This window comes from Centropristis striata, chromosome 13 (assembly GCF_030273125.1).
Source record: "Centropristis striata isolate RG_2023a ecotype Rhode Island chromosome 13, C.striata_1.0, whole genome shotgun sequence".
NCBI classification, from domain to species: Eukaryota; Metazoa; Chordata; class Actinopteri; order Perciformes; family Serranidae; genus Centropristis; species Centropristis striata.
In genome coordinates this window covers 19357142-19383639 of record NC_081529.1, presented here as the reverse complement: position 1 = coordinate 19383639, position 26498 = coordinate 19357142, and the positions used below count along the sequence as shown (strand labels likewise).

The 26498-nt window shown below is 37.3% G+C and overlaps 1 protein-coding gene across 1 annotated transcript; it reads left to right on the top strand.

The window, feature by feature from the left end:
• Positions 1-5305: 5305 nt before the first annotated feature.
• Positions 5306-26406, top strand: LOC131982765 (myosin heavy chain, fast skeletal muscle-like). Its single transcript, XM_059347358.1, has 39 exons — positions 5306-5509; positions 6430-6573; positions 6657-6813; positions 7707-7734; positions 7820-7931; positions 8010-8102; positions 8252-8315; positions 8401-8499; positions 8581-8684; positions 8761-8899; positions 8977-9095; positions 10003-10152; positions 10235-10405; positions 10483-10792; positions 10913-11001; positions 11079-11166; positions 12066-12183; positions 12273-12396; positions 13165-13301; positions 13383-13638; positions 13711-13953; positions 15305-15481; positions 15564-15709; positions 15785-15875; positions 15958-16347; positions 16971-17097; positions 17501-17619; positions 17691-17887; positions 18821-19004; positions 19087-19252; positions 20676-20800; positions 20872-21180; positions 22308-22511; positions 22589-22714; positions 22797-22967; positions 23803-23907; positions 24001-24096; positions 24355-24489; positions 25529-26406. Exons 1-39 carry the CDS (start codon positions 5306-5308, stop codon positions 25550-25552), a joined length of 5841 nt encoding a protein of 1946 aa, XP_059203341.1. The 3' UTR covers positions 25553-26406.
• Positions 26407-26498: the final 92 nt, after the last annotated feature.

The following is a 26498-nucleotide window of genomic DNA, read 5'->3' as shown; positions in this document are numbered from 1 at the left end:
TATCCTCTGGGGAATATGAATGTATGAACAAAATGTAATTACAATTTATGCAATAGTTGTCAAGACATTTCACTGTAAACCTCATGGTGGCTGTAGAGGCATAGTCAGTAGGGTTTATCCTCTGGGGAAAATGAATGTCTGAACCAAACATCAAATTATTTCATCCAATAGTTGTCGAGATATTTCAGTGAAATAAAAAAAAAATGTAAACCTCTTTTTCGGCGCTAGATGCAAAGTCAGAGGATCACCAAAGTCAGTAGGATTCATCCTCTGGGGAACATGAATGTGTGAACAAAATTTCAAGAGAACCCATCCAATAGTTGTCAAGACAGTTCACTCAAATTTCAAAAATGTAAACCTCACTGTGGCAGCAAAGTCAGGAGGGTTCATCATGTGGGGAACATGAATGTGTGAACAAAATTTCAAGACAATCCAATAGTTGTCAAGACATTACACTAAAATTAAAAAATGTTAAATATATAGTGGCGGTTGATGCAAAATCAGAGAATCATTAAAGTCATGAAGGTTTACCCTCTGGGGCACATGAATGTGTGAACAAAATTTCAAGACAATCCATCCAATAGTTGTTGAGATATTTCAGTCTGTAACGCACTAACAGAGGCACTTCACCATCTGTAGAGTCATGCTGCAAAAATTGTTTAGCTTTGTCACCGTCTCTGTCTATGTAAAGACAGACTGACTCGTCACAGTTGTTGAATCAATATGTACAAGACAAAGTTTCTCGCATACTGTATATATGCAGCATCTGGTCACCATTCTGTGTTGTTAAGCCGGGGATCAGTCGGCACCGAGCAAAGTAAACATTGACGGCTCAACGTGTTCCAGGAATAGTGTCTGCTCTGCAGTTATTTGTGCACTGACCTGAACTAAAACCTCATTCTTACCAGAGAAAAATGCCTCTCTGGAAGTGTGTTGTGCCTGTAAAGCACTGTGAAATGCATCTGCAACTTAAACAGATATTAATAATCTGAATAATACTAATAAATGAAAACCATCACATTACAACATATTAAATCAATAAAAGAATCAAAAATACAAACTCACATTTGTTAACAAATCAGTTTTGAATGTAAAAGACTCAAGAGTGAGTAAAACAGATTTTGGAGTATAATTTCTTTATTAGTCTTTAAATAAATAACTCACAATTAATCTTGTCTTGATACCTGCAGTAAAAATCCATCACCAAAAGATGGCGACACTATTCCCATTTAACATTATTCCTGAAGCATTGTTTAATCTCTTGAACCAATAAAAACCTGAAATCTAAAGACATTTTTTATTTGTTTACCCACATTTATATCATGAATCAAATACCTTTTTATATCAATGACAACGAAAAGGAGAGGCAGATATATTTAATTTCGTGCAACTGCTTTTGGAGTAACTGAAATCTGATATAATTGTATAATAAAATATTTAGTTGATTAATAGAAGGTATAATATTTATACATATGCAGTTGTTTATAACAAAAATAGGCAAGACACAACCTTGTCAAAATCGCTGAAATGGAGAAAAAAATAGCTGCTACTACCACACTGTTGATTTGAACTAAAATCTGATGCACACAGCTGATAATGAAATTATGCTTATTAACAATGCAGTCACTCACCAATTCAACTGTAAAAATCACATTAGCATCGGCTCACAGCTTCAGCTCAAAGCCAAAAGCCAAAGAAACACAGGCCTGACATGTGGGCCTTTTTAGAAAAAGCCTGCGAGTTAAAAATGAACCGCATCAAAATCCACCTTTTTCACTCCTGTCAGCGGCACAGTAATCAGCAGCAGCTGGTATGTTCATGACATTTGCAGAAATCCCTGAAGCGGGGTTTGAGTTACTGTGGTGCATGTGTGACTTTCAGCAGGGGGAGTGCTGATGGTAACCTCCAAGTGAAGAGAAAGTACAAAGAGGGAGGACGGGTGGTGCTTCAGGAGCTGACAGGTTGTTGTTTGCACTAAGTGGACAGAAAGGGACAAATGCAAAACCTTGACAATATTTGCAGTCAAATTGCAGGGTTATTCACTCAGAATGGACAAGCTTGTTTTGGTGGCTCCTGATGACATCACAGTTTATTTTGAGAATATAGAGAATGTAATAACCCAGGATGAAAATAAAGAAACAACTCAGAAAAACTAGGGGAAAAATAATAAGATTAGACAAAAATATATCTTACTTCTGCTGCAACAAAGCCAAAATGCAGTAGATAAAGTTGGCTGAAATTGAGTGAAGACCTAAATCTGACTTTTTCCACATCAGTCTTGCCATGTAAAAGTTTATATGCCATGGAATGGAAACATTAGAAAATATTCAAAATTTGCTAAAACAAATCTGTAATGACTGCATTTCAGCCAGTTAAAGCTAGCTAACGAGATAACGTTAGCCAAAGCCAATTCACACACTTTTATCCTGTTTCCTGTGACTGAAAAAATACTTTTTACCCTCTGAAATTTTTGTAATTGAGTTGTTTTTATGCCATATGAGTAAAGCAGTAGCTAAATATAATCACAATGCAGGAAAAGACCAGGGAAATACCTTGCTTAAAGCTAACTAGCCACAGCTAGCACAGTAACACTAACTGCCATCTCTGCGGCCTCTGACTTTTGTTCAATTTACATGATTTTATGTGGTTAAAGTATCATAAATGACATATTTTGAACTCAGTTGTTTTTACACCAGATAAAGCCACAGCTAGCACAGTAGCAGTGTCGTCTCTGCGGCCTCTAACTCTTGTTCAAGTCATGTGATTTTATTTGGTTTAAGGCAAATAATTTAAGGCAAAGTGAAATGTGTTATTTCTGAGAAAGAAAACATTTCATTTTTCCAAAACTAGAAAATAGAGTTTACAGAAACCAAACTGTACCAACTGCTCTGGCTAGTAAAGGCTAGCTACTAAATTATAGTTAAAAAGTATATATATTGTTTAATCTTATGGTCTTCCCATAAGCAAATAATGCCGTCTAAAATGTATCAAGTCTGAAATGAAAATGACAAAGAAGCATAGTTGGCACATATGAGGAAATTATAATATAAATATTATTTTAAAGATTTGATTGTATTGCTTAGTGAGAAAGAACGTACATATCATCTGCTTTACTGCTGGATATTAAGAGATGATTTGATGTATTCTCAAGATGACAACCTGCTGTTCACACTGGCTCCCGTGCACTGCTCCTCCTAATATGATGAGATCTCATGTTACAGACACTCTCCCATGCTTATTCTAAATGTAGTAACTAATCTGTTGTCATGTGTTTCTACAGATGCACACAGCTGACACTGTTATGTGTTAACTTGTAAACAAGATAGACAAGCCAGACAACTTCCCTCAAGGTGGCCTGCTATCACTAACCTTGGCATAGAACACATTGAATAAGATATGCTGCAGACAAATTAGTTGTGGTTTTCAAAAACAATGTATGTACAACCCGGATTTAGTCATTAACCAAATGTTTTAAAAAAATTAAAATTCAAAAATTTTCAATATCAAGTACGCTGCCTCTCTACATTGGGCCCAATTGAATTGGAGGTGTGCCACAGGGTTCAATTCTTGGACCATTTCTGTTCTCTTTGTACAAGTTATAACAAAGCCAATGTTTTAATGTTTTTCTTATCTAATCATTATGCTGATAATGCACCACTATTCGTCTAATTGTAATGCCATGACTCTGTGAAGCTAGAACCAAGTATTGTGAGTACAGCAACACAATAAATAGAAGTGGATTAAGCTGCAGAACTGGTTTGAGAATTTCTACTAATGAAGTATTTAAATTACAATACTGGCAGCTTTTTCAATTACATTTATGACTACAAATTAAAGAATAAATGTGACAATTTAAAACAGTTTCAGGAGCCTTATTTCTCATTTTCTTTGTCATACGTTTTTAATCCGAAATGAAGAAATTCCATGGACAGGTTTTGTATTCTTTGTACATTTCTTGTCTTATATATTATATTTTTCAGTATAGTTATTCAGTTATTGGGTTTTCCATTGGATAACAGAGGTTATGTTAGTATGTTTATATTCCAAATTAAATGTTTAAAGGTCATTTCGCAGTTGGTTGGCTTGGTTCCAGGCTTAAAACATTTTATATAAGGATTATAAGGACTTTATAAGGATTTTCTGAATTGTCAATGAAGTAAATGAACAGAAAATTCACTTCTGGGACCGAAGCCAATAAAAAAAATTGATGTCACCATTATGCTCTATTGGTAATAGCTGCTTCTGTAATCTTACTTCCCAATGGAAACCATTAGACCATTAAACAGCAGCACCGAAGGTCATTTTTAAATCTTGTCTTTACGTACTGAGCCTTACAAATCTAATCTACCAGTTGCATTACATGTTGTGTCACAGAAAACTTTAGTACTTAACCTTGAGAACCTTGGAATTAAATGATTTATTGTAAGACAGCAATAGGCAGGACACATTTAAACGATGTATGCATTGAAGAATAACAACCTAAAAGCAATTGTATTGACTTTCCCCAATAAAAAGCAATTGGATTCGTTCAGCTGCACAGAAAGTTCATTTTCTCACGACACTTAAAAAAAAAGAAAAAAAAAAGTAATGTCAACACTGTACTGACATCTGTCTGAACTTTAATCCAGGAGTTAATCCAAGCAAGGTGCCTTGGAGGCGAATGAGCAGGTGGTCCAGTATGAACATGAAGGTCATGATGCATCATGGAGACACTGAGTTACGTACGCCTTATACCCATAAATTCACACAATGACTATCTCTAAATCAACATTTCCACATTTAAGACATAAATTAAGCTTATCATTATGCATTACACATGAGACATAGTCCCACTGAGCAGCAAACACAAACGTTAAGTATCTGATGACAGTTCTTGACAGTAATGGAAGGCATGTAAAAATAGTGCTTGAGGATCATCACCTGTCACTGGTGACATGTTCCTATTATCACCAGAAGATCCTGCGCCATTTTTAAGTGTAGAGCAGAGATCGATAATGCGACTTGATTGACATTTACAATGGAGTGACATTGCCAAGTTTGGAGCATCCGGTTTGCTTCAGCAGCACATTCGTCTTGATAAAAGGAGCCTCAACCTCCCGCTGGTGTTCACTTAGAGTCCTGCCATTCACTGATCGTTGGTAAGATCTATCACTTTCTCTGGCTTCTGTCAACATTGGTGTCTGAGTCAGTCCTACTGGGGTCTGTAAACCCGGTAAGTGAGATTCAAATTAGATTAATCATTTTCAATGTTTAGTTAATTGCATTTAATCACTTTCTCACTTTTTCCCCCTCTTTAGATATCGATATGAGCAGTGATGCTGAGATGGCCCAGTATGGGCCAGCGGCCGTCTTTCTCCGCAAACCGGAGAAGGAGAGAATCGAGGCTCAGAACCGCCCATTTGATGCCAGAACTGCCTGCTTTGTACCCGACGCCAAGGAGCTGTACATCAAAGGCCTCATTCAGAACAAAGAAGATGGCAAAGTCACGGTGAAGACTGCAGCTGATGAGGTAAATATTGCTTGCCATGCTTTGAAAGAATACATAATTTTTGTTAAATGGGTCCTGACAGGTAAAAACACAAGTATAGGATTTAAGGGGTGCAACTTGTAATTACTGGCCACTTACAAAAATTACGTAAAGCGCAGCATTTCATCTTGTGCAAGTAATGCATAATTTACTATATGCAGCATTGACACTGTTCAAAATTGAGTGCATTTAGACACGCAATTAACCTGCCATGTCCTTAAACATGTATAGCAAACTTTCCAAACTAAAATTAAGACCTACACAAGAACTGAGATTCTGCATTTAAGAGAATGCTGCAATGAACAGGTCCGCAGAGAGTATAGTTCCATCCCGGTGGAGATTATTTGCTCTGCAAAGTGCACAGAGAACAACAGCCTGGCAGAGAGGAGCAACAGCCGGGGCAATTTGGAGTCAGGTGTTGGGTCTGCATCGTAGCTCCACGGCTAAGCAAAGTTGGGGCTTTTTTCGTGCAGCCAGGTCTCTGATATCAACATTTCAGTCTCCGGTACAGTGGCTGCTAATCTGCAGTCACATGTCCTCAAGTTTGTTGACAAAAAAGTTGACATTGATGAAAAACATGGCATCTAAAGCTTGCCTGCTTTGCCTCAGCAGGCCAAATAATCTCAGCTGGGATAGAAATATTTTTTTTGTTGAAACAGTCTCCTAACACAGGTTGGGGTAAATACTTTTGATATTAGTTCATTTGTAGTATGATTTAAACTACAATCTCTGAACACATTTCACATTCAAGCCTCATCAGGTTTGGTCCTTTATTTGTTTAGTAGTTTATTCTCTGATACTATTTTTCTTTCCTTGTTGCTGAATCATATCAGATCTACAGAAGACAACCTATTTTCTCCAATCGATATCATTTCATCTTCTCATCCCACTTTATTTTCCAGATTGTAACCGTGAAGGAGGAGGACTGCCATCCCATGAATCCCCCGAAGTACGACAAGATTGAGGACATGGCCATGATGACGCACCTCAACGAGCCCTCTGTGCTGTTTAACCTCAAAGATCGTTATGCAGCGTGGATGATTTATGTGCGTAATAAGAGGAAACACTTTCATCTCCTTTATTTGATTCTCCCTCTCTTACCTCACGCACTGTATATTCTGGTCTGCAGACGTACTCTGGGCTCTTCTGTGTCACTGTGAACCCGTACAAGTGGCTGCCGGTGTATGACCCGAAGGTGGTGGCGGCCTACAGAGGGAAGAAGCGCATGGAGGCCCCGCCTCATATTTTCTCTGTCTCTGATAACGCATATCAAAATATGCTTACAGGTAAGAAAAAGTGAGGAGTTATTTGAGCCTTTTGCAGAATTAAAGAGCTTTGAGACTTTGAGTGTTTCAGACAGGGTCAGAATCTGAAAAAAATGTGTTTTTTAAACATTAATAAGTATGGAAAGATGTCACTTTCAATAAATATTACCAACTGTAGCTTTAATTTTAATTTTAAAAGTATATATACCCAAACCTAAATGTTTCTTTATCGCATAAAGAAGTTTTAAAGTTCAAGTTTAAAAATAGATCATTTTACGGATTGCCAATCAAAGATTCAATTAATCTATGTTAAGGCATGCAGAATAAAGTTATTTTTATTAAATATATTACTATTTTTTAAGCTTAGATTTGCTTTTTTTGGTCTCAGAAGCAAGAATAATCACACATGATTCATTCCAGGACTTTAAGGAATTTGTAAATCCAATGATAACTTTTGTTCTGCAGTTTCTAGCTAAGATAAATGTGTCAAAAGTGTAATTTTAAACTCTTGAAATCCATCCTTGTCTTTTTAACTGATGTAGTTTTGGTTGTGTTTTAGCCACTTGCTAATCGACTGCAGAAACTAGAAGACGATACCTTTCAAATTAAGCTTCAAACATGCATTTCGGGCTTGCAGTTCTTCTATTACAAGCTTTGACTCAAATTTATTTTGGTCTAATCCAAAGCCTTCCCCTAACATGGCAGGTGGGTTTAAAAGTTAAAGAAAACATGCCTTTCAAACCTGCTGATGGGTTTTGTGGTTCAGAGGGCTAAGTATTGCTATGTTTCATCCCATTTTTCCAATCCAAACTTCAAACCACTGAGAAAAGCAGAAACAAAAATGTTGAAAGCATTTATGTCCAAAGTCAAAATGACAAAACTGTCACTCAAGCCTTTCTTTTCATCACTGACAGATCGTGAGAACCAGTCTGTCCTGATTACGTGAGTCCTGTTGCATATTAGTAAAAGATTTTCTTACAGTATGATTGTTATCTCTTTCACATTACTTTATATTCTGTCTTCACAGCGGAGAATCCGGTGCAGGAAAGACTGTGAACACAAAACGTGTCATCCAGTACTTTGCGACAATCGCAGTGGCTGGAGGCGACAAGAAAGAGCACTCTTCTGGCAAAATACAGGTAATCCCTTAACAAGATAAACTCGAAGAGGGAGAAAAAACATAATAGGATTTAAAATTAAGGTGGCTGTGTTTCCAGGGGACGCTGGAAGATCAAATCATTTCAGCGAATCCTCTGCTAGAGGCTTTTGGGAATGCCAAGACTGTGAGAAATGACAACTCCTCACGATTTGTAAGTATGAGCTCTCAAAATGGGATATTTTAACAATGCATAGTCAATCAAGTGATTCAGGAACTTTTCCAACTTGTATTTTTTCCTAAATCTTTATTGTTATATGTTTTTTGTGCAGTTTCACAGTGGATTTTATAATTTTTTTACAGGGTAAATTTATCAGAATTCACTTTGGAACCACAGGAAAACTGGCTTCCGCAGATATTGAAACGTGTAAGGTCTCTTCGACAATAGTAATGCTAATTATATGTATATTCTTACACCTGAAAATCATCATTTTATAATATATTCAATGTAGATTTGCTGGAAAAGTCAAGAGTGACATTCCAGTTGTCTGAAGAGAGGAGCTACCACATCTTCTATCAGATAATGACCGGCCACAAAGCAGAGCTCATAGGTATGAAGAAGACAATTTATCTTGTTAATAGAGCTATTTTTAATACATGAACTGACTTATTCTACCTGTTTCTCTCTTCAGAAATGCTTCTCATAACAACAAACCCGTATGACTTCCCGATGATCAGTCAGGGGCAGATCACTGTGGCGAGCATTGACGACAAAGAAGAGCTGGTGGCCACAGATGTGAGTTTATCTCGCCACTTTCAGTCATAGACGTGCATTTTATTGGCTTCTACTAACACTAAATGTAATATAACAGACTGCCACTGATGTTCTGGGCTTCACCAATGAAGAAAAACTATCCATCTACAAGCTGACTGGAGCTGTGATGCATTATGGGAACATGAAGTTCAAGCAGAAGCAGCGGGAGGAGCAGGCGGAGCCCGACGGCACCGAGGGTAACACTTAAGTCTTTTTGTTGTCAATAAAAACATTCAGATGATATCAATACAATTTAATGTTTATCTGTTATCAGTGGCAGACAAAGTTGCTTTCCTCATGGGCCTGAATGCTGCAGACTTGGTGAAAGGACTTTGTTACCCCAGAGTGAAAGTCGGGAACGAGTACGTCACCAAAGGACAGACGGTCCCACAGGTACCGTGAGTTTACTTGAGATAATGCATTATGAGGTGTGCTAATACAAGGAAATAATGCATACAAGGTGGAGGTAAAGTGATGCTGAGCAAAGAGGCTTTTTGTCTCGTCAACAAGACGACGTGTCTTAGGCACATCGTATGGTAGGGGCACCTCTGAGTATGTTGTTAGTGGTTATTTTTTATCAAACTCAGACATGGAAACAGTTGCTACCTAGACCTGTATGTCAAATTGTTCAGTGTTTTTGTAACCATTTGGTATTGTGTACTGCTATAGTTTCCGCTAGTTGGAGTTGGATGACTAATCAAAGTCATAAATAGGATTCAGAATGTCGTCATCATCTTCCTGCATAACTTGCAAACAATTTAGCTACATCCAGTAGAATTAGTGCCTGATAAATGTCCATTAAAAAAAAGAAGCAACTGGCATGCACCGAGATACTGTGTTTAATGCAGTTGCAAGTTTAAGTCACACAACAACACAAACAATCTAACTGGTAGAGGTGGTACTAGACCAGTAACTCCAGTGTTCTATAAGGAAAATTGCCATTTTTGTCAATGGAGTCTGGTGGCTTTGAATTGAGAATCTCTTATCTCGATAATTGCTTCAGTTATTTAGCTTCCTAAGTGTAAACTAAAAGTGCTGTCTGCAAGGTAAGGTGGTGAAAATACTTCAAATATAGCTTGCTTTAGCCGTCTTTTTTGTAGGTGGCTAACACATGTTTAACTGCTTCTCGAAAATGTCTTTAATCGTCTCAAAAGACATTTCTCACCAGTGGTCACTCACAACTGATTAGTTTGGGTATATCGCCCTCCATTCCACTCCAACCCATGTCCAGTTTGTGCAAGTTTAATAACCCTGTTTGCATAAAAATCTACATTTTGCATCCTTTGACTCTCCTGATCAGGTCACCAATTCAGTTGGTGCTCTGGCGAAGTCCGTCTACGAGAAGATGTTCTTATGGATGGTGATACGTATCAACGAGATGCTGGACACGAAGCAGCCGAGGCAGTTCTTCATCGGGGTGTTGGACATCGCTGGATTTGAAATATTTGATGTGAGTTACGTTAATTTTGGTCAGTCGATAATGGTGATGCTTCTGAGTTTTATGTTGATATGTCACAAGTTGATTCTTACAGTACAACAGCATGGAGCAACTGTGCATCAACTTCACCAACGAGAAGCTGCAACAGTTTTTCAACCACCACATGTTCGTGTTGGAGCAAGAGGAGTACAAGAAGGAAGGGATTGACTGGGAGTTCATTGACTTCGGCATGGACCTGGCCGCCTGCATTGAGCTTATTGAAAAGGTAGGATTAATCTGCTACATCAGTGAATGTTTTACCTCATTTTAAGCACCATAATTAATGAACAATACACTCAACAGCCAATGGGGATCTTCTCCATCCTGGAAGAGGAGTGCATGTTCCCAAAGGCCTCAGACACTTCTTTTAAGAACAAACTGTACGACCAACATCTTGGAAAAAACAACGCTTTCCAAAAGCCGAAGGTCGTCAAAGGGAAACCCGAGGCTCACTTTACTCTAGTGCACTACGCCGGCATGGTGGACTACAACATCAGTGGCTGGCTGGAGAAGAACAAAGACCCTCTGAACGAGTCGGTGGTGCAACTTTACCAGAAGTCGTCAACCAAACTGCTGCAGTACTTATATGCTTCATTTTCTGGCACTGATGCAGGTACGACACACTCAAAGCTTTGGAATAACGAACAAAAAGTATTTCTGTTGTCCTGAATGTGGAGATCAGACTTCATATAATGGCACTTATCAAAAAACTCTTCTTCTGTCTTATTTGTAGAATCGGGTGGAGACGCTGGTGGCAAAGGTGCAAAGAAAGGAGCGAAGAAGAAAGGCGGCTCGTTTCAGACGGTGTCTGCTGTTTTCAGGGTATCGAAGTGACAATAATGTGTTTGGATGTGGCTTTGTTGTCCTGAAAAGATGTAATAAGAATTTATCTCCTGCAGGAAAATCTCGGAAAACTGATGACCAACTTGAGGAGCACCCATCCTCACTTTGTGCGCTGCCTGATTCCAAATGAGATCAAAACACCAGGTACGAGTTTATGAGAAAGACTGCAGAAAAAAGGCTCTTGTTGGTGCAATCAAAGATGAAAGAACTGTCACAAGAACTGATACTTTGGTACAAAGTCGATGCCTAAATTCTGAAAGTGTACTTCGGAGATACCTGTGTCCCTCCATGCTGCAGCACATGAAGCTTCTGCCGCTAAAAGTTGACTCTCTGAGCTACAGCTTGGACGGAGACAGGGCAAAGTCTGTCTTTATGCGGTTTAGCCTGCATGCACGTTTTTTCAGTCCAGTATTGCTGATACAGAGCAGCGAGAACTATGTTAGTTCGCTAAGTTAGCGGACTGCCAAGTCATCACTACACATTTCTCTCAACACCCGTAACAAAAAGTAGAGAATTGGAGGGGAAAGATACTCACAGAAAAATAAGAGACACGGATGTAACTATGGCTCTATGAATCGCTTACAACCCGCAGAGACAGTCTAAAACAATTTGTAAGTATGAGCTCTCAAAATGGGATATTTTAACAATACATAGTCAATGAAGTGATTCAGGAACTTTTCCAACATGTATTTTTCCCAAAATCTTTATTGTGATATGTTTTTTGTGCAGTTTCACAGTGGATTTTATATTTTTTTTACAGGGTAAATTTATCAGAATTCACTTTGGAAACACAGGAAAACTGGCTTCCGCAGATATTGAGACAAGAGTTCACTGTCATCCAGATATTTCAAAAATAATAAGGCCAGGAAGAAAATAAATGATTTTTTCCCCCTTATTATTATTACTTTGTTTTGTTTCTTTAACCTGATATCAAAGAATCGTGAAATTGGTATCGACAACTACATTTCTGTTATTGTGACATCTCTAGTTGCAGGATGCTCCTAGTGTCTGTTTCTGGTCACTTCATGCTGATGTCCCTGCAGGTATCATGGACAACCACCTGGTGATCCACCAGCTGCGCTGTAACGGCGTGCTGGAGGGAATCAGGATCTGCAGGAAGGGATTCCCCAGCAGGATTATTTATGCAGACTTCAAGCAGAGGTCAGGACTAATTCCTGCCTGAAACATAAATACAACCAATATTGAGTTATTCCAGTTTATGATTGTTCATCTTTTCTGAATTTGAACAGATACAAGATCCTGAATGCCAGTGCCATCCCTGAGGGACAGTTCATCGACGGAAAGAAAGCTGCTGAGAAGCTTCTCGGTTCAATCGACATTGACCACACGCAGTACAGATTTGGAGCCACAAAGGTACAATATAGTCCCAGTCACACCGGACTAGTATTACCTGGAGACAACTATTCATTTGTAATAATTGCAACTGTGATCTTAATCCTTTTTGAGTGCTCAAGTGTTTGTTTTTTCCAGTCAGACTAAGCAAACATTTATAACTATTCAAAAAACAGAGAAAACATTTGAATAAATAAATAAAAATAAGTTTAAAAAAATTGCAATAAAAAATAACTTAAAACATTAAATAATTAATACCCAGAATATTCAGAGGGAAATAATATAGAAAATTAAATGGATTCCTTTTGGTTCAAACAGAGCCACAATAAAATGAAGCCAAAACACAATTTATAAAGCATTTATGGGTTTGAGCTTTTTTATGTAAATTTCTATGATTCTCAATCAAATTGTTGTTTGTTTGTTTGTTTCCTCTTTTTTTCTTTTTTTCCCTTTTAGTTAATCCTTGTATCAAGGCCAATTTTCCCGATCATGCTAGGTATTCTCAAAAAAAAAGAGAAAAAATGTAATAACATGTAAAAACATAATAACATAATTTCAATCAACTTATGGTAATGAACAGATGATCAACATCCCTGGCAACAAAAATTTAAAAAATGATAATAAAAAATAAATACAATAAAATTAAATACACATTGAATAGAAGCAACAAATTAATATCAAAACCAGTAAATAACATACCAGGAATATTCAGAGGAAAATAATTAAAACATTTTTTTAAATAAACAAATATTTGGCTACATGCATCATGACTTCATCACGTTGTTGCAGGTTTTCTTCAAAGCCGGGTTACTCGGCACTCTGGAGGAGCTGCGAGATGAGAAACTGGTTTCTCTGGTGACACAGACTCAGGCCGTGTGTCGCGGTTATCTCATGAGGAAAGAATTCTCCAATCTAATCGCTCAAAAGTAAGATCAATACTAAACACGCTCCTCTGCAATGATAGAAACTGAACTAATGTCTCTAAAACTTGCTGCTGTCTCTCTCAGAGACTGCGTCTGGATCCTGCAGTACAACCTGCGAGCCTTCATGAACGTGAAGCACTGGCCCTGGATGAAGCTCTTCTTTAAGATAAAGCCGCTTCTGAAGAGCGCCGAGACGGAGAAGGAGATGGCCACCATGAAGGAGGACTTCGTCAAATGTAAAGAGGATCTGGTGAAGTCGGATTCCAAGAGGAAGGAGCTGGAGGAGAAGATGGTTTCTCTGCTGCAGGAGAAGAATAATCTCCTTCTGCAAGTTCAATCTGTGAGTGAAACGAAGCCACTAATGTTTGTAAAATCATCCAATGATCATGCATCAATGATTTTCCTTTTTTAGGACTCAGAAAATCTGTGTGATGCAGAAGAGCGATGCGAAGGCCTGATCAAGAGCAAAATCCAGCTGGAGGCCAAACTTAAAGAGGTGACGGAGCGGCTGGAGGACGAGGAGGACATGAACGCCGAGCTGACCGCCAAGAAGAGAAAGCTGGAAGACGAATGCTCCGAACTGAAGAAAGACATCGATGACCTGGAGATAACTCTGGCCAAAGTGGAGAAGGAGAAGCACGCCACCGAGAACAAGGTTCGTGATTTCAACCAGATGGTTTGTTTGTACCTCCATGAATTTCCGTCTTAATGAATAATAAATTGATAAATATTTTATCTGTCAAGAATAAATCACATTGTCACAATCATTTCATGGAAAGAGGTAAAAATATTTTATTCCAACTTTATGGGCGACCTGGGTATACCCATACTGCCTTGCACGCTCGATTTCATTTCGAACATGCAGGTAGTCTGGCAACTAAGGCCGTTTCTTAGCCCTGTTTTAGGGATCCAATCACAGAACGGGGAGGGACGGCAAGACGATGACGCGTACTACTCGACAGATGGAAGCTTGTAGTTTTGTAGTTTTCTTACGGATCCAACATGGCTGCAGCAGACGTGAAGCTCTCTTTGGATCTAGCTGTAGACAGTGTTTTAGATAGTTTAGAGCCAAAGTTTATTTTAAAAGAAGAACAACGTTTGACTTTACACTCCTGTTTCACCACGAAAAAGGATGTTTTAGCCTTGCTTCCGACAGGATTTGGCAAAAGCCTAATCTACCAACTAGCCCCGCTACCGCTCACTGCTGTAACGCCGGAGATCTCGCTACGAGCCGGGGGACAGCGGAGCGGCTGAGAGACCCGCAGTAGCTCGTCTATTGCCCGCGTGTGGCTGAATGACATGAGGGGGAAATAAGGCGTAAAAATAGATAATCTTGCAGAAAGCAAGAACTGGAGAAGCAAAGCAGCAAGCAACACTCTCTCACAGACACACACACACACACACACACACACACACACACACACACACCAACACTGCCGGTAGACTGTGAGCTGAAACTAAAGAGCAGCCAGAGTCAGAACATGCTGCAGAAAAACGTTGCAGAATTGAGCATTTTAGTCTCAAAGTAGAGATGGGCTAGTCTGGCTATGTAAACATCAATTTCTGTCGCTCTACATACGTCATCTGGTATAACTGATACGATTGGCTAAGAGCTATGTACAGACGCTTTTGGTAGACATTCTTAGCGTCCAATAAACGGCTCTGGGGGATCGTTAAGCACGCCTCCTCTACAGAAAAATGAATTGCTAGTTTTCAGACTATCATCATTTGTGATATAGTCTGGCGTTAGCCAGGCTAGGGCGACCTTGTAGTTGCACACCAAAAAAGAAAAAATATATAAAAATAAAAATAAATAGTCAACTTAGCAAACATTATTTACCACATTTAGATGACTATAACTTTGTTGATAACTATTTTAAATGGTGATAAAAATAGCGTCTCTTTTGTTGTTGTTTTTTTTATTAATCCTTTCGCTCAGCCTTTTTTCTATTATTTGTTTTTTTATTTTATAATGAATGTGTAATTAAGCGTGCGACCTCCTGCAGGTTAAGAACCTGATGGAGGAGCTGGCTGCTCAGGACGAAAACATCGGCAAGCTAACCAAAGAAAAGCGAGCCCTGCAGGAGGCTCATCAGCAGGCGCTGGATGACCTGCAGGCCGAGGAGGACAAAGTGAACTCTCTGACCAAAGCCAAGGTCAAACTGGAGCAGCAAGTGGACGACGTGAGCTGCTGCAGACAGAACACCACATTCACTGAGACACTCAACAACATTTTAATTAACTTTGTGCAATCTGCTTTTGAAGCTGGAGGGTTCACTGGAGCAAGAGAAGAAGATCCGCATGGACATGGAGCGAGCCAAGAGGAAGCTCGAAGGGGACCTGAAACTCACTCAAGAATCCCTGATGGACCTGGAAAATGACAAACAGCAATCTGAGGAGAAGATTAAGAAGTAAGCTTAATGCTCTGATTGTTTACAGCGTGCAGGAGGATAATAAAAGGAACTGATGGTGTCTGGTTCTTGCAGGAAAGAGTTTGAAAACAATGAGCTGGTCAGCAAAGTTGCAGACGAGCAGGCGATCAACAACCAGCTGCAGAAGAAGATGAAGGAGCTCCACGTGAGAAAGCTCTCAGTAAAGTCGTACATCCATGAGACGGAGAGGGAACCTTGTGTGTGCATGCTGTACTTTGTGTTTCCAGGCTCGTATCGAGGAGCTGGAGGAGGAGGTCGAGGCCGAGCGAGCCGTCCGAGCGAAGATCGAGAAGCAGCGCTCCGACCTCTCCCGGGAGATCGAGGAGATCAGCGAGCGGCTGGAGGAGGCCGGAGGAGCCACGGCAGCGCAGGTGGAGATGAACAAGAAGCGCGAGGCCGAGTTCCTTAAGCTGCGGCGCGACCTGGAGGAGTCAACGCTGCACCACGAGGCCACAGCCGCCGCGCTGCGCAAGAAGCAGGCGGACAGCATGGCCGAGCTCGGAGAGCAGATCGACAACCTGCAGAGGATCAAACAGAAGCTGGAGAAGGAGAAGAGCGAGATGAAGATGGAGAACGACGACCTGTCCGTTAACATGGAGACAGTCGCAAAAACAAAGGTTTCTAATTCAGTTCAGATGTGGGGTTTTTTTGTTTTTATATATTTTTTCAATTGTTTTTTTTGTTATTTTTTTCATTTTTCATTTTTATATTTTTTTTAAATATGTTTTTTGTTTTTATATTTTTACTTTTTTTTAAATATATTTTTTGAATAGTTTTTTGTTTTATAAGTTTAAGTTTTCAAATAGTTTATTTTGTTGTGTTTTAATAATGACAAAACAGTAAACATAAACACAACAATATGACATTACAACATTTTCTCATAAAAAAAATAGGAAACAATTCAACAAAAAAAAAGTTATTTAATAAGTAATGAAACAAATAAATAATCAAATAATTCAAATAATGATGTTGACAGTACTATTCACGAATAGTAATAATGTTATTATTTTTATTTTATTTTTTTATTAAATTAAAGTAACTTTTATTTATAAATGTATTCATTATTTTTTATTGTGTGTTTGCATGGTTCTAATGTGTTGCATTTTTATTCTACACTTAATATTTAACTGTGAAGTACTCTATAAATAAAGTTTATATTAATTTTATTTTATTTATTTATTTTGTTTTTAATTATTATCACAAGGAAATGTTGAACTGACTTACCTTTAAATCTTTCCAGGTCAACCTGGAGAAGACGTGTCGCTCTCTTGAAGATCAACTTTTGGAGTTAAAGACGAAGAATGATGAAAACACACGACAAATCTCTGACCTGACCAATCAGAGGGCTCGATTCCAAACTGAGAATGGTAATTATTCTCCTTCTGTTATTCAAATTCATGAAGTTACAGAGTTTGAATCAGTGGTGGGGAGAAGTATTCAATATTCAGTATTCCTGTTTATTGGTAATATTAATTTAGAAAGCAATATGATGTTAAATCATAAAACTATATCATCATTCTGTATCATAAAGAAAAAATATCACTGAAAGTTGATTTTAAAAAAAGCCAGAGCGGATCTCTGATGTTAGAGAAATCTTTAAGAAGAGGGAGAAACAAGATTTAAAACTTGTAATGCAAACAATCTCAGGACAACATAATTAACTGGGGAAGTTTTATGGTGATATCTGTTCGTTAAAACTTTGACCCTATTCTCCTGTAGTGTCTCCTCATCAGATGTAAATATTTTGTGTCTTTGTTGGGCTCGTTGCAGCTGAATATTCCAGACAAATGGAAGAGAGAGAGAGTTTGATCTCTCAGCTGACGAGAGGGAAACAGGGATTCACGACTCAGATCGACGAGTTAAAGAGACTCATCGAGGAGGAGACAAAGGTAAAAAATGTTCACACACACACTTCTGCTTTAGATTTGTCTTTTTCCTCATGATTTAAACTGTTGTTTAGGCGAAGAACGCGCTGGCTCACAGTCTGCAGTCGGCACGCCACGACTGTGACCTGCTCCGCGAGCAGTTTGAGGAGGAGCAGGAGGCGAAGGCCGAGCTGCAGCGAAGTCTGTCCAAAGCAAACACGGAGGTCGCTCTGTGGAGGAACAAATACGAGACGGACGCCATCCAACGCACCGAGGAGCTCGAGGAGGCAAAGTGACTATACACATACACATTACATCTATATGTTAGAAGTCTAACAGTCTGTAATATGATGTAGACAAAAAGACTGCTAGATTTATTATTTAGATACTTTTATCCTCTCTTTTGATTTTTATTCTGATTTTACTGCAGCTCCTCAAGGCCACATTTTATTTATTTATTTATTTACTTACTTATTTCAGTATTTATTATAATAATTATTATTTATACTTAGATCAATATAAATGAATAAATAAATAAATAATTTCCCTTTTAATTTCCTAATAAATTTAAATAAAATCCTTGGAAGTTTCTTGGAAAGGGAACTTAATTTACTATATCTTATTTACGTAGGCTCTTTTTTTCTTTTTTCTTCTCATTTTATTGCAACTACAAGATAAGATTCTATTTACTTACTTACATATAAACTTCCTTACCAAGTTTCGTATTTTTTTAAATCATTTTTCAAAATGTATTTATAGTTAGACAAACAAAAATAAATAAATATTACCTTTATAATTTCCTAATACATTGGAATAAAGTCAGATGATGTTTCTTGGACACTGTAAATGTTGGTCTTTTTTTAAAATAATAATAATAAGAAAAATATGAACAGTGTTTATATATATATATACAATTTTTGAGTTATCATTATTGATGCAGCTGGTAAAGGCTGAGATAATTTTAAATAATTTATTTACTGGTCTGGGATTCTTGTGAATGAATTGCATACAGAGGATCAATAACCTCTTATCTTAATCTATAATATTATAGAAAAAATATCACAATTTAATTGCTGATTATATTTTTGTATCATTAAATTGAATCTGCAAAGTAACTCAAGTTGTCACATAAATGTAGTGGAGTAAAAAGTAAAATGTTTCCCTCTAGTGAAGTGCAAAGTACACCACATCATTTTAGTTGCTTACAAAGTTTGCTGTTTGTCAGGAAAAAGCTGGCTCAGCGTCTCCAGGAGGCCGAGGAACAGATCGAGGCGGTGAACTCGAAGTGCGCCTCACTGGAGAAAACCAAGCAGCGACTCCAGAACGAGATGGAGGATCTGATGGTGGACGTGGAGCGATCCAACAGCTTAGCAGCCACGCTGGACAAGAAGCAGAGGAACTTTGACAAGGTTCTTTATTTTCTTAACGCCACACAAATGCCTTTATATTTAAATATCAATAATTATGTGTTTCTGATGTTTTAATGTTCAGATTCTGGCCGAGTGGAAGCAGAAGTTCGACGAGTGTCAGGCGGAGCTGGAGAGCTCTCAGAAAGAGTCTCGCTCTCTGAGCACTGAGCTCTTCAAGCTGAAGAACTCCTATGAGGAGGCGCTGGATCACCTGGAGACCATGAAGCGGGAGAATAAAAACCTGCAGCGTGAGTAAAAAAACTTGAAAACTAAGGTTATAACATCACTGCAAGTTAAAAGATGATTTGTGCTATTTTGCTTCAACAACGTTTTTTCTTTCAGAGAAGTGGAAAGAAAACATGTAAAAAAACACAATATTTCTGTTAAATTTCTGTTAAATTCACCAAAACTCACCTTTAGATAAAACCTAATTTGCATATTTTCTTTAGATAATACTGAATTTGGAAAAACTGCTTTCAGTTTTTCTGCTGCATCTACCTGGAACATTCATTCAAACTCAACACAATTATAACTATGGGCCAGTTCAAAACTATGATAATCAATAACTCTGCCTTTCACTGTAACTGTTTTTAATGTTTTTGCATGTGTTTTCTCTGTACTGTTTTGTGTTTTCTCTGTACTCTCGACATCATTGCAAATGAGGGGTTGCCCTCAATGATTCCTCGAGAAAATAAATAAAGGATAAATGAAAATGAAATGAAATATTATAGAATAAGATAAGATAAAATATTCCTTTATTAGTCCCAAAACAGTGGATTTTTCAGCAAAATGGACATCAAAACTATAAATACTAGAAATATACAAAAGTATTAAAAAATTGAACCAAGTATAACAGTATATACAATAAAGACAGAGGCATTTTGCACATTTAAGCTAAATAGCTAAAAAAAATCCACCTGAATAAAATATTGCACAGTGTGAAATTACATAGTATTGTCAGTGTTGGTGTGTGTGGTTTACTGGTAACGGGGGAATAAAAACCTGCAGCGTGAGTAAAGTCTTACTGAGAGAAAACCGCAGTACAAAATTTGAAAACTAAGGTTATAAAATCACTCTAGATTAAAAGATGAATCCGATTTTGTGCCATTTTGCTTCAACAACAAGTTTTCTTTCAGACTAGTGCAAAAAAACACATTTAAAAAACCCTTTTGGGTTTTTATTTTACTTCATTGTGTTGATTTGCATAAGGGTGGCAGATAAAACCTTATTTGCATATTTTAAGATAAGATAAGGTAAAATATTCCTTTATTAGTCCCACAATTGGGAAATTTTCAGCGTACAACAGCAAAGTGGATTGGAAAAATAGAAGAAGCATCAAAAGAATAACAATAAATAGAAAAAAGCAACATAAACCAGAAGAAGTATAAAAAATATTAACAATTTAACCAACTCTAACAGTATGCGCAGTATAGACAGACCATTGCACAAAGAAATATTGCACATTTAAGTTAAAATAAAAATGTACCTGAATAAAATCTTGCACAGTGTGAAATTACATTTTAGTGTAGTTATTGTCAGTTTTGGTGTGTGTGGTCTACTGGTAACGGGAGAGTAAAAACCTGCGGCGTAAGTGAGAAATTTATTGTGAGAAAACTGCAATTTGTGAGCAAGAAACATTTTAAATCAGCGATTTGTTTTCTGTAAAACCAGAGGAGATCTCAGACCTGACGGAGCAGCTCGGGGAGGGCGGGAAGACGATTCACGAGCTGGAGAAGTTCAAGAAGCAGGTGGAGACGGAAAAATACGACATGCAGACGTCTCTGGAGGAAGCTGAGGTACAAAAGATGACAAAAAGTAAATAAAAAGCGTGCAACATCGGTGTAAATAACCCGTGATGTGTTCAAAGGCCTCCCTGGAACAAGAGGAGTCGAAGATCCTGCGCGCACAGATGGAGCTGAACATGGTGAAGGCCGAGGTCGACCGGAAGGTGGCGGAGAAGGACGAGGAAATCGACCAGCTGAAGAGGAACAGCCAGCGGGTGATGGAGTCCATGCAGGCCACGCTGGACGCAGAGGTGCGCAGCAGGAACGACGCACTGAGGGTGAAGAAGAAGATGGAGGGAGACCTGAACGAGATGGAGATCCAGCTGAGTCACGCCAACAGGCAGGCGGCCGAGTCCCAGAAACAGCTGAGGAACCTGCAGGGACAGCTCAAGGTACAGAAACAGTACAAAGATATATAGGAATATGTGACCTGCTCCACATGAAAAGTTTTATTCATCACATTTCTCAGTTTAAAACAGTCTGGGGTTTTAATGCAACCTATCACCTTCTACTGCATGAAGTATTACCTAAATATAATGTTTAAATATGTTTTTATTTACTAAAATTGCTTAAATAATGGAAATTAAAAAGTAAATATATACATATCAAACATAAATAAATAAATAAATAAATATTTTAAATGGGGCTAGTTGGAAAATTGTGGCCATATGGCAGAAAGTAAAATCGGAAATTATAATTTTTTATTAAATTATAATTGAATTATAATTATTACATTTTTATTTTAAATTAAAAAAGTTATACATTTAATTTAGTGCTCATCAACCTGATTTTTTATCAGATTTATTTTACATAATCCATTTAATTTTATCTGGTTTTCCATGCAGGAGTGACTCGTCTTTTTGTCTGGAAATGTGTGGAAGTATATCTTTTTTTAAATGCTGAAATAATAACAAAAAAAATCACACACACACACACACACACACACACACACACACACATATAGATAATAGATAAATAATAAAAATATTTAGAAGGGTAGTAGTTGGTAAATTGTTTCCATACATCAACAAGTAAAATCATTTTTTTCTTTGTAATTTAAGATAAAAATGTTATTCATTTAATTTAGTGCTCATTGACATTATTTTTAATAATATTTATATTACATAATCAATTCAATTTTACCTGGTTACCATTATCTTAAAATGTATTTTACCAATTATTATTAATAATAATAATAATTGATGATTATTATCATGTATATGGCATATGTAAACACAATTGTTTTTAAATAATAATTTTTAAAAAATAAATTAATTTTTTTATTTTTTATTTATTGTGTATATAAAGACAAAATGTATTTCTTGTGTGCAAAAGAAATAATTTGTAAAATAAATAAAGCTGTTAGACAAATGTAGCAAGTAAAAAGTAGATGATTTGTATGAATGTAGTGGCGTAGAAGCATAAAGTGGCATGAGAAGAAAATAATTAAGGAAGGTTGCAGGTGCCCCAAATGTTCTCAGTTACATTCTGCCCCTGAAATTGAAAAATGCACTTTCAGGATGCCCAGATCCACCTGGACGATTCGGTCAGAGGGCAGGACGACATGAAGGAGCAGGTGGGCATGATGGAGCGCCGCACGGTGCTGATGCAGGCGGAGATCGAAGAGCTTCGAGCCGTCGTGGAACAAACGGAGCGCAGCCGAAAGACCGCCGAGCAGGAGCTGGTGGACGCCAGCGAGCGTGCAGGACTCCTACACTCTCAGGTGGGCTGTTAAAAGATTAAACTTATCTAATAAACCTCTTTTGGTCTGCAGACTTCACATCTTTTATCTTTCTGCAGAACACCAGTCTTCTAAACACCAAGAAGAAGCTGGATTCAGACGTAACTCAGCTTCACACGGAGATAGAAGAAGCTGTTCAGGAGGCGAGGAACGCCGAGGAGAAGGCCAAGAAAGCCATCACTGACGTAAGGTCCACTGACAGGGGTCTTTTTCTGGCTATGGCATAGACTTTATGGAGTTAAAAACATCCCCCTGTGGCTCCTCCAGGCTGCCATGATGGCCGAGGAGCTGAGGAAGGAGCAGGACACCAGCGCTCACCTGGAGAGGATGAAGAAGAACCTGGAGGTGACGGTCAAAGACCTGCAGCACCGACTGGACGAGGCGGAGAACCTCGCCATGAAAGGCGGGAAGAAGCAGCTGCAGAAGCTGGAGGCTCGGGTAGGTCAACTGTTTTCACGTTAGAGGATCAAAAGGAGAAGCTGTTTCAGGGTCTTTTTTGCTTTTATATTTTACTCGCTGCTGTCTTGTATTCACAGTAAAATATATAAAATCTATATAAAAAAGTCCTGCAGCTCTATGGAATCAGCACAATCACGGCTAGAAGTTGGAACATGTCTTTGTGCAGAACAACACAGTTAGAATGACAAAAATAAAAAATAAAAATTATTTTCTAAAATTGGAGTAAAATGAAAGTTTTATATAAAACACTTTCCCAAGTGTCATGAATATTGGAAGAATAAATTGGGTCTCCACATATTGTACATATTGAAGTATTGTCCTCTTCTCTCAGCTCTGTGTAAACAGATTTTCAGTGAATATTTGTCACTTGACCGTTGGTCTCAGCAGAATCAATCATGTCTTCACAGTGTCTCTGAGGAGCAGAATTTAATGTTTTTAACAGGATCTGGTTATTATAAAAACTGTTTATTTTTGGCGAGATTTTAAATGAGACATGTAGAATATTTGACAGAAATATCACAATTTTCCGCTTTGTTTTGGTCATTCTTTGTAACAGAAACTTTAATTTCTTATGATCCATTCAAGGACTGTCGGAAAGTTGAAACTACAGTTTCTGCCTTTGATAAACAGTGTAATTTTGATGATTTTTTAAAAAGAAAACCTACTTTTCAAACCTGTTGGTTGTGTTCAGAGGGTTAAGTAACTTTTCCTGGCATAAGAAGCTCATCACCAGTGCTAATAAACATCCTGAAGACTGATTTTAACATTGCCCTTGCTTAAAGTCATAGAAATAATCCTGAATTTTGCTCTTCAGGTCCGTGAGCTGGATAACGAGCTGGAAGCTGAGCAGAAACGATCATCGGAGGCCATCAAAGGAGTCCGTAAATACGAGAGGAAAGTCAAAGAGCTGACCTATCAGGTAAAACTAGAGCATATCGACCAGTCATTTCTGGTTTCAGTTCCATTTTGTTATCGTAAAAGATAAAACAGTTATTTTTTTCACATCTTTCAGACTGAGGAAGACAAGAAAAATAACATCCGGCTGCAGGATTTAGTCGACAAGCTGCAGATCAAAATGAAGGCTTACAAACGACATGCAGAAGAAGCTGTGAGTGAAATTATCTAAACAACTATAATAGTAAATTAAAATTAAATAATTATTGAAATAAGCTTTTATATAGGTGTATTCTAATAGTTACTGAGCCTTTTTTTAAACCTTAAACAAGCTCACCAGGGTCTCACATTTCACATAATTCTATTGTGTGTTGTGATTTTATTTGTATTTTAACTGCTTTTTGTAAATAAACTGAAAAGAACTAAATAATCTGAATCACTGACTGATGCATTTGACCTGATTATTTTCCAGGAGGAGCAGTGTAACGTGCACATAGCCAGATTAAGGAAGGCTCAACACGAGCTGGAGGAGGCCGAGGAGAGAGCCGACGTGGCCGAATCTCTGGCCAATAAAATGCGATTAAAGAGCCGAGAGATTGGGACGAAGGTAAAAAGCGCCTCCTAATTCTATATGTTACAGTAAATACTCAGATTTAGCTGTTTAAAAGGAGAATTTAGCCACAGACAAAAACTGAACTCGTCCTTTTCTGTTTAAATGGAACTCTTCTTTCAGAACAGTGCAAGAAAACATCCAAATCAAACATTTCTGTCTATATTTTATTATATTTTCTAGATTTCTCCTAAAGGTCCCACTCTCCTGCACAATATTATACGTTCAACATGTTTTAGATTGTTGCTGCTGTGAATTAGGTTCATTATTTTGTCTTCAAATAGTCATTTACATTCAGAATGTCTAAAAACCTTTAAAGTCCAAGTTTTTTCTCATAAATCTCAACTTCAGCTCCACTTACAGACACCAAACTGACCAGTTTTATTCCTTACTATATATATATATATATATATATATATATATATGTATATATATATATATATACATATATATATATACTATATTCTGTTTGTGCAGAGGGGTTTGTCTATATATTATTCATATCCTCATTTATGGAACATTTTGTTCCCTAATAAATGACGGAATTGTTTTTTTTTTTAACTTTGAATCTAATATATATCCAAAATAAAATAATAACTTGGAAATTTGCTTTATCAAATGTTCAGATTTATGTCATAAAAATGTATGAAAAAGAGTGCATATTTAATGAGTTCACATCTCATTTGCATATCTAAACATAACATTTCTGAAAACTTGCAATGCAGAAAAATATTGTTTTAATATAAATTACAAATTGGGGAAGTTTCATGGTGATATCTATAAGTTTAAAAAAAAATACCTTATTCACCTTTTGTGTCTCCCTTTAAAAACTAATAATGAAATACAGTAAATTATCATTTTTGTCCAATAAATATGTAAAATTCCTCAGTGAAAGTTTCAACTATGAGGAAACAAAGTTATTTTACGTTAATTATTCATGTTTTTTGGCTTCCAGGATCAAAGCTGCTGGTGGAAATTAAACCTTTTTTATAAAAGAAATATGTATTAATTCAAATTTTTTTTGCATGATTTGCAGGCTCCTGAAGGACAGGGCGAGTAGCTAAATGTCTGAACACCAGCGGAGAAAACTGTGCACGACACAAGTGTTTCAGAGCAAAATATATAATAGTAAACATATTAATAGCATAGCATGTTACACATATATACACAAAAGTACATCTACTAAAAAACATCAACTAACATCAAACGTCAAATAACCCGAATATGATTTCTCACTTTCTTCTCTGGGCTTCTGTAGAAATTACATTAAATATCCTGTTAGATAACTGACAAAATAATAATGTTTTTGTTTATCTGTCCAGTTGTTTTTCAATGCTACATTTATGAATAATTCTCCGTTGTTGTATACAAGCAGTTTATTATTAATTTTGCATTATGTTTCAGCTCCAGCTTCACTGTGTCACAGTTAGATTCAGTAATATAATTATTTCTCATTTTTTCTGGGTATATTTAATATAAAAGCACAATAAATAAACTGGCAAGATATGTTTGAAATTTATTTCCAGGTTTTCAAGGCCAGGTTGTGAGGAGGATCCAGTTTTAAAACCTTCAATTATTCATATATTTTATTGTGCTCAGATGTGACATATTCCTAAATGTTTGCCTGAATATTTGCAGCACAGGAACACTGAACATGTTACAGAGAGAGTGGGAGGAACAGTGGGAGGTTACTGAGGGTCCAGCAGCTCATTTTCACCCTGAGGCACCTGAGTGTCTTCATCTTTAAACATTATATTTAATATTTAATATCTATGTTTCATTCATCCTCCTTCAGTCATCATCATATCCCATTTTCAAATCCATGTCGTCCTTTTCAAATATCTTTCACCTGTCATGGTTTAGCTTCTTGTCTTTGCTGTTTGTTTTTAGTTTTAGAGCTGAAATAAATGCTTGTAAAATTAATTTGTCCTGTGTCTGCTTCATAATCAAGCTGAGCTTCACTTCTATTTATATTAATTTAAAAATAAATATATACATAATACTCT

Bases quoted from the DNA above. Each gene is read 5' to 3' on its own strand.
- LOC131982765 (XM_059347358.1), top strand. From the start codon at position 5,306: ATGAGCAGTGATGCTGAGATGGCCCAGTATGGGCCAGCGGCCGTCTTT. The intron at 8,316-8,400 runs GTAAGGTCTCTT...TATTCAATGTAG, and splicing joins TTCCGCAGATATTGAAACGT to ATTTGCTGGAAAAGTCAAGA. The intron at 17,620-17,690 runs GTAAAAAATGTT...ACTGTTGTTTAG, and splicing joins TCATCGAGGAGGAGACAAAG to GCGAAGAACGCGCTGGCTCA.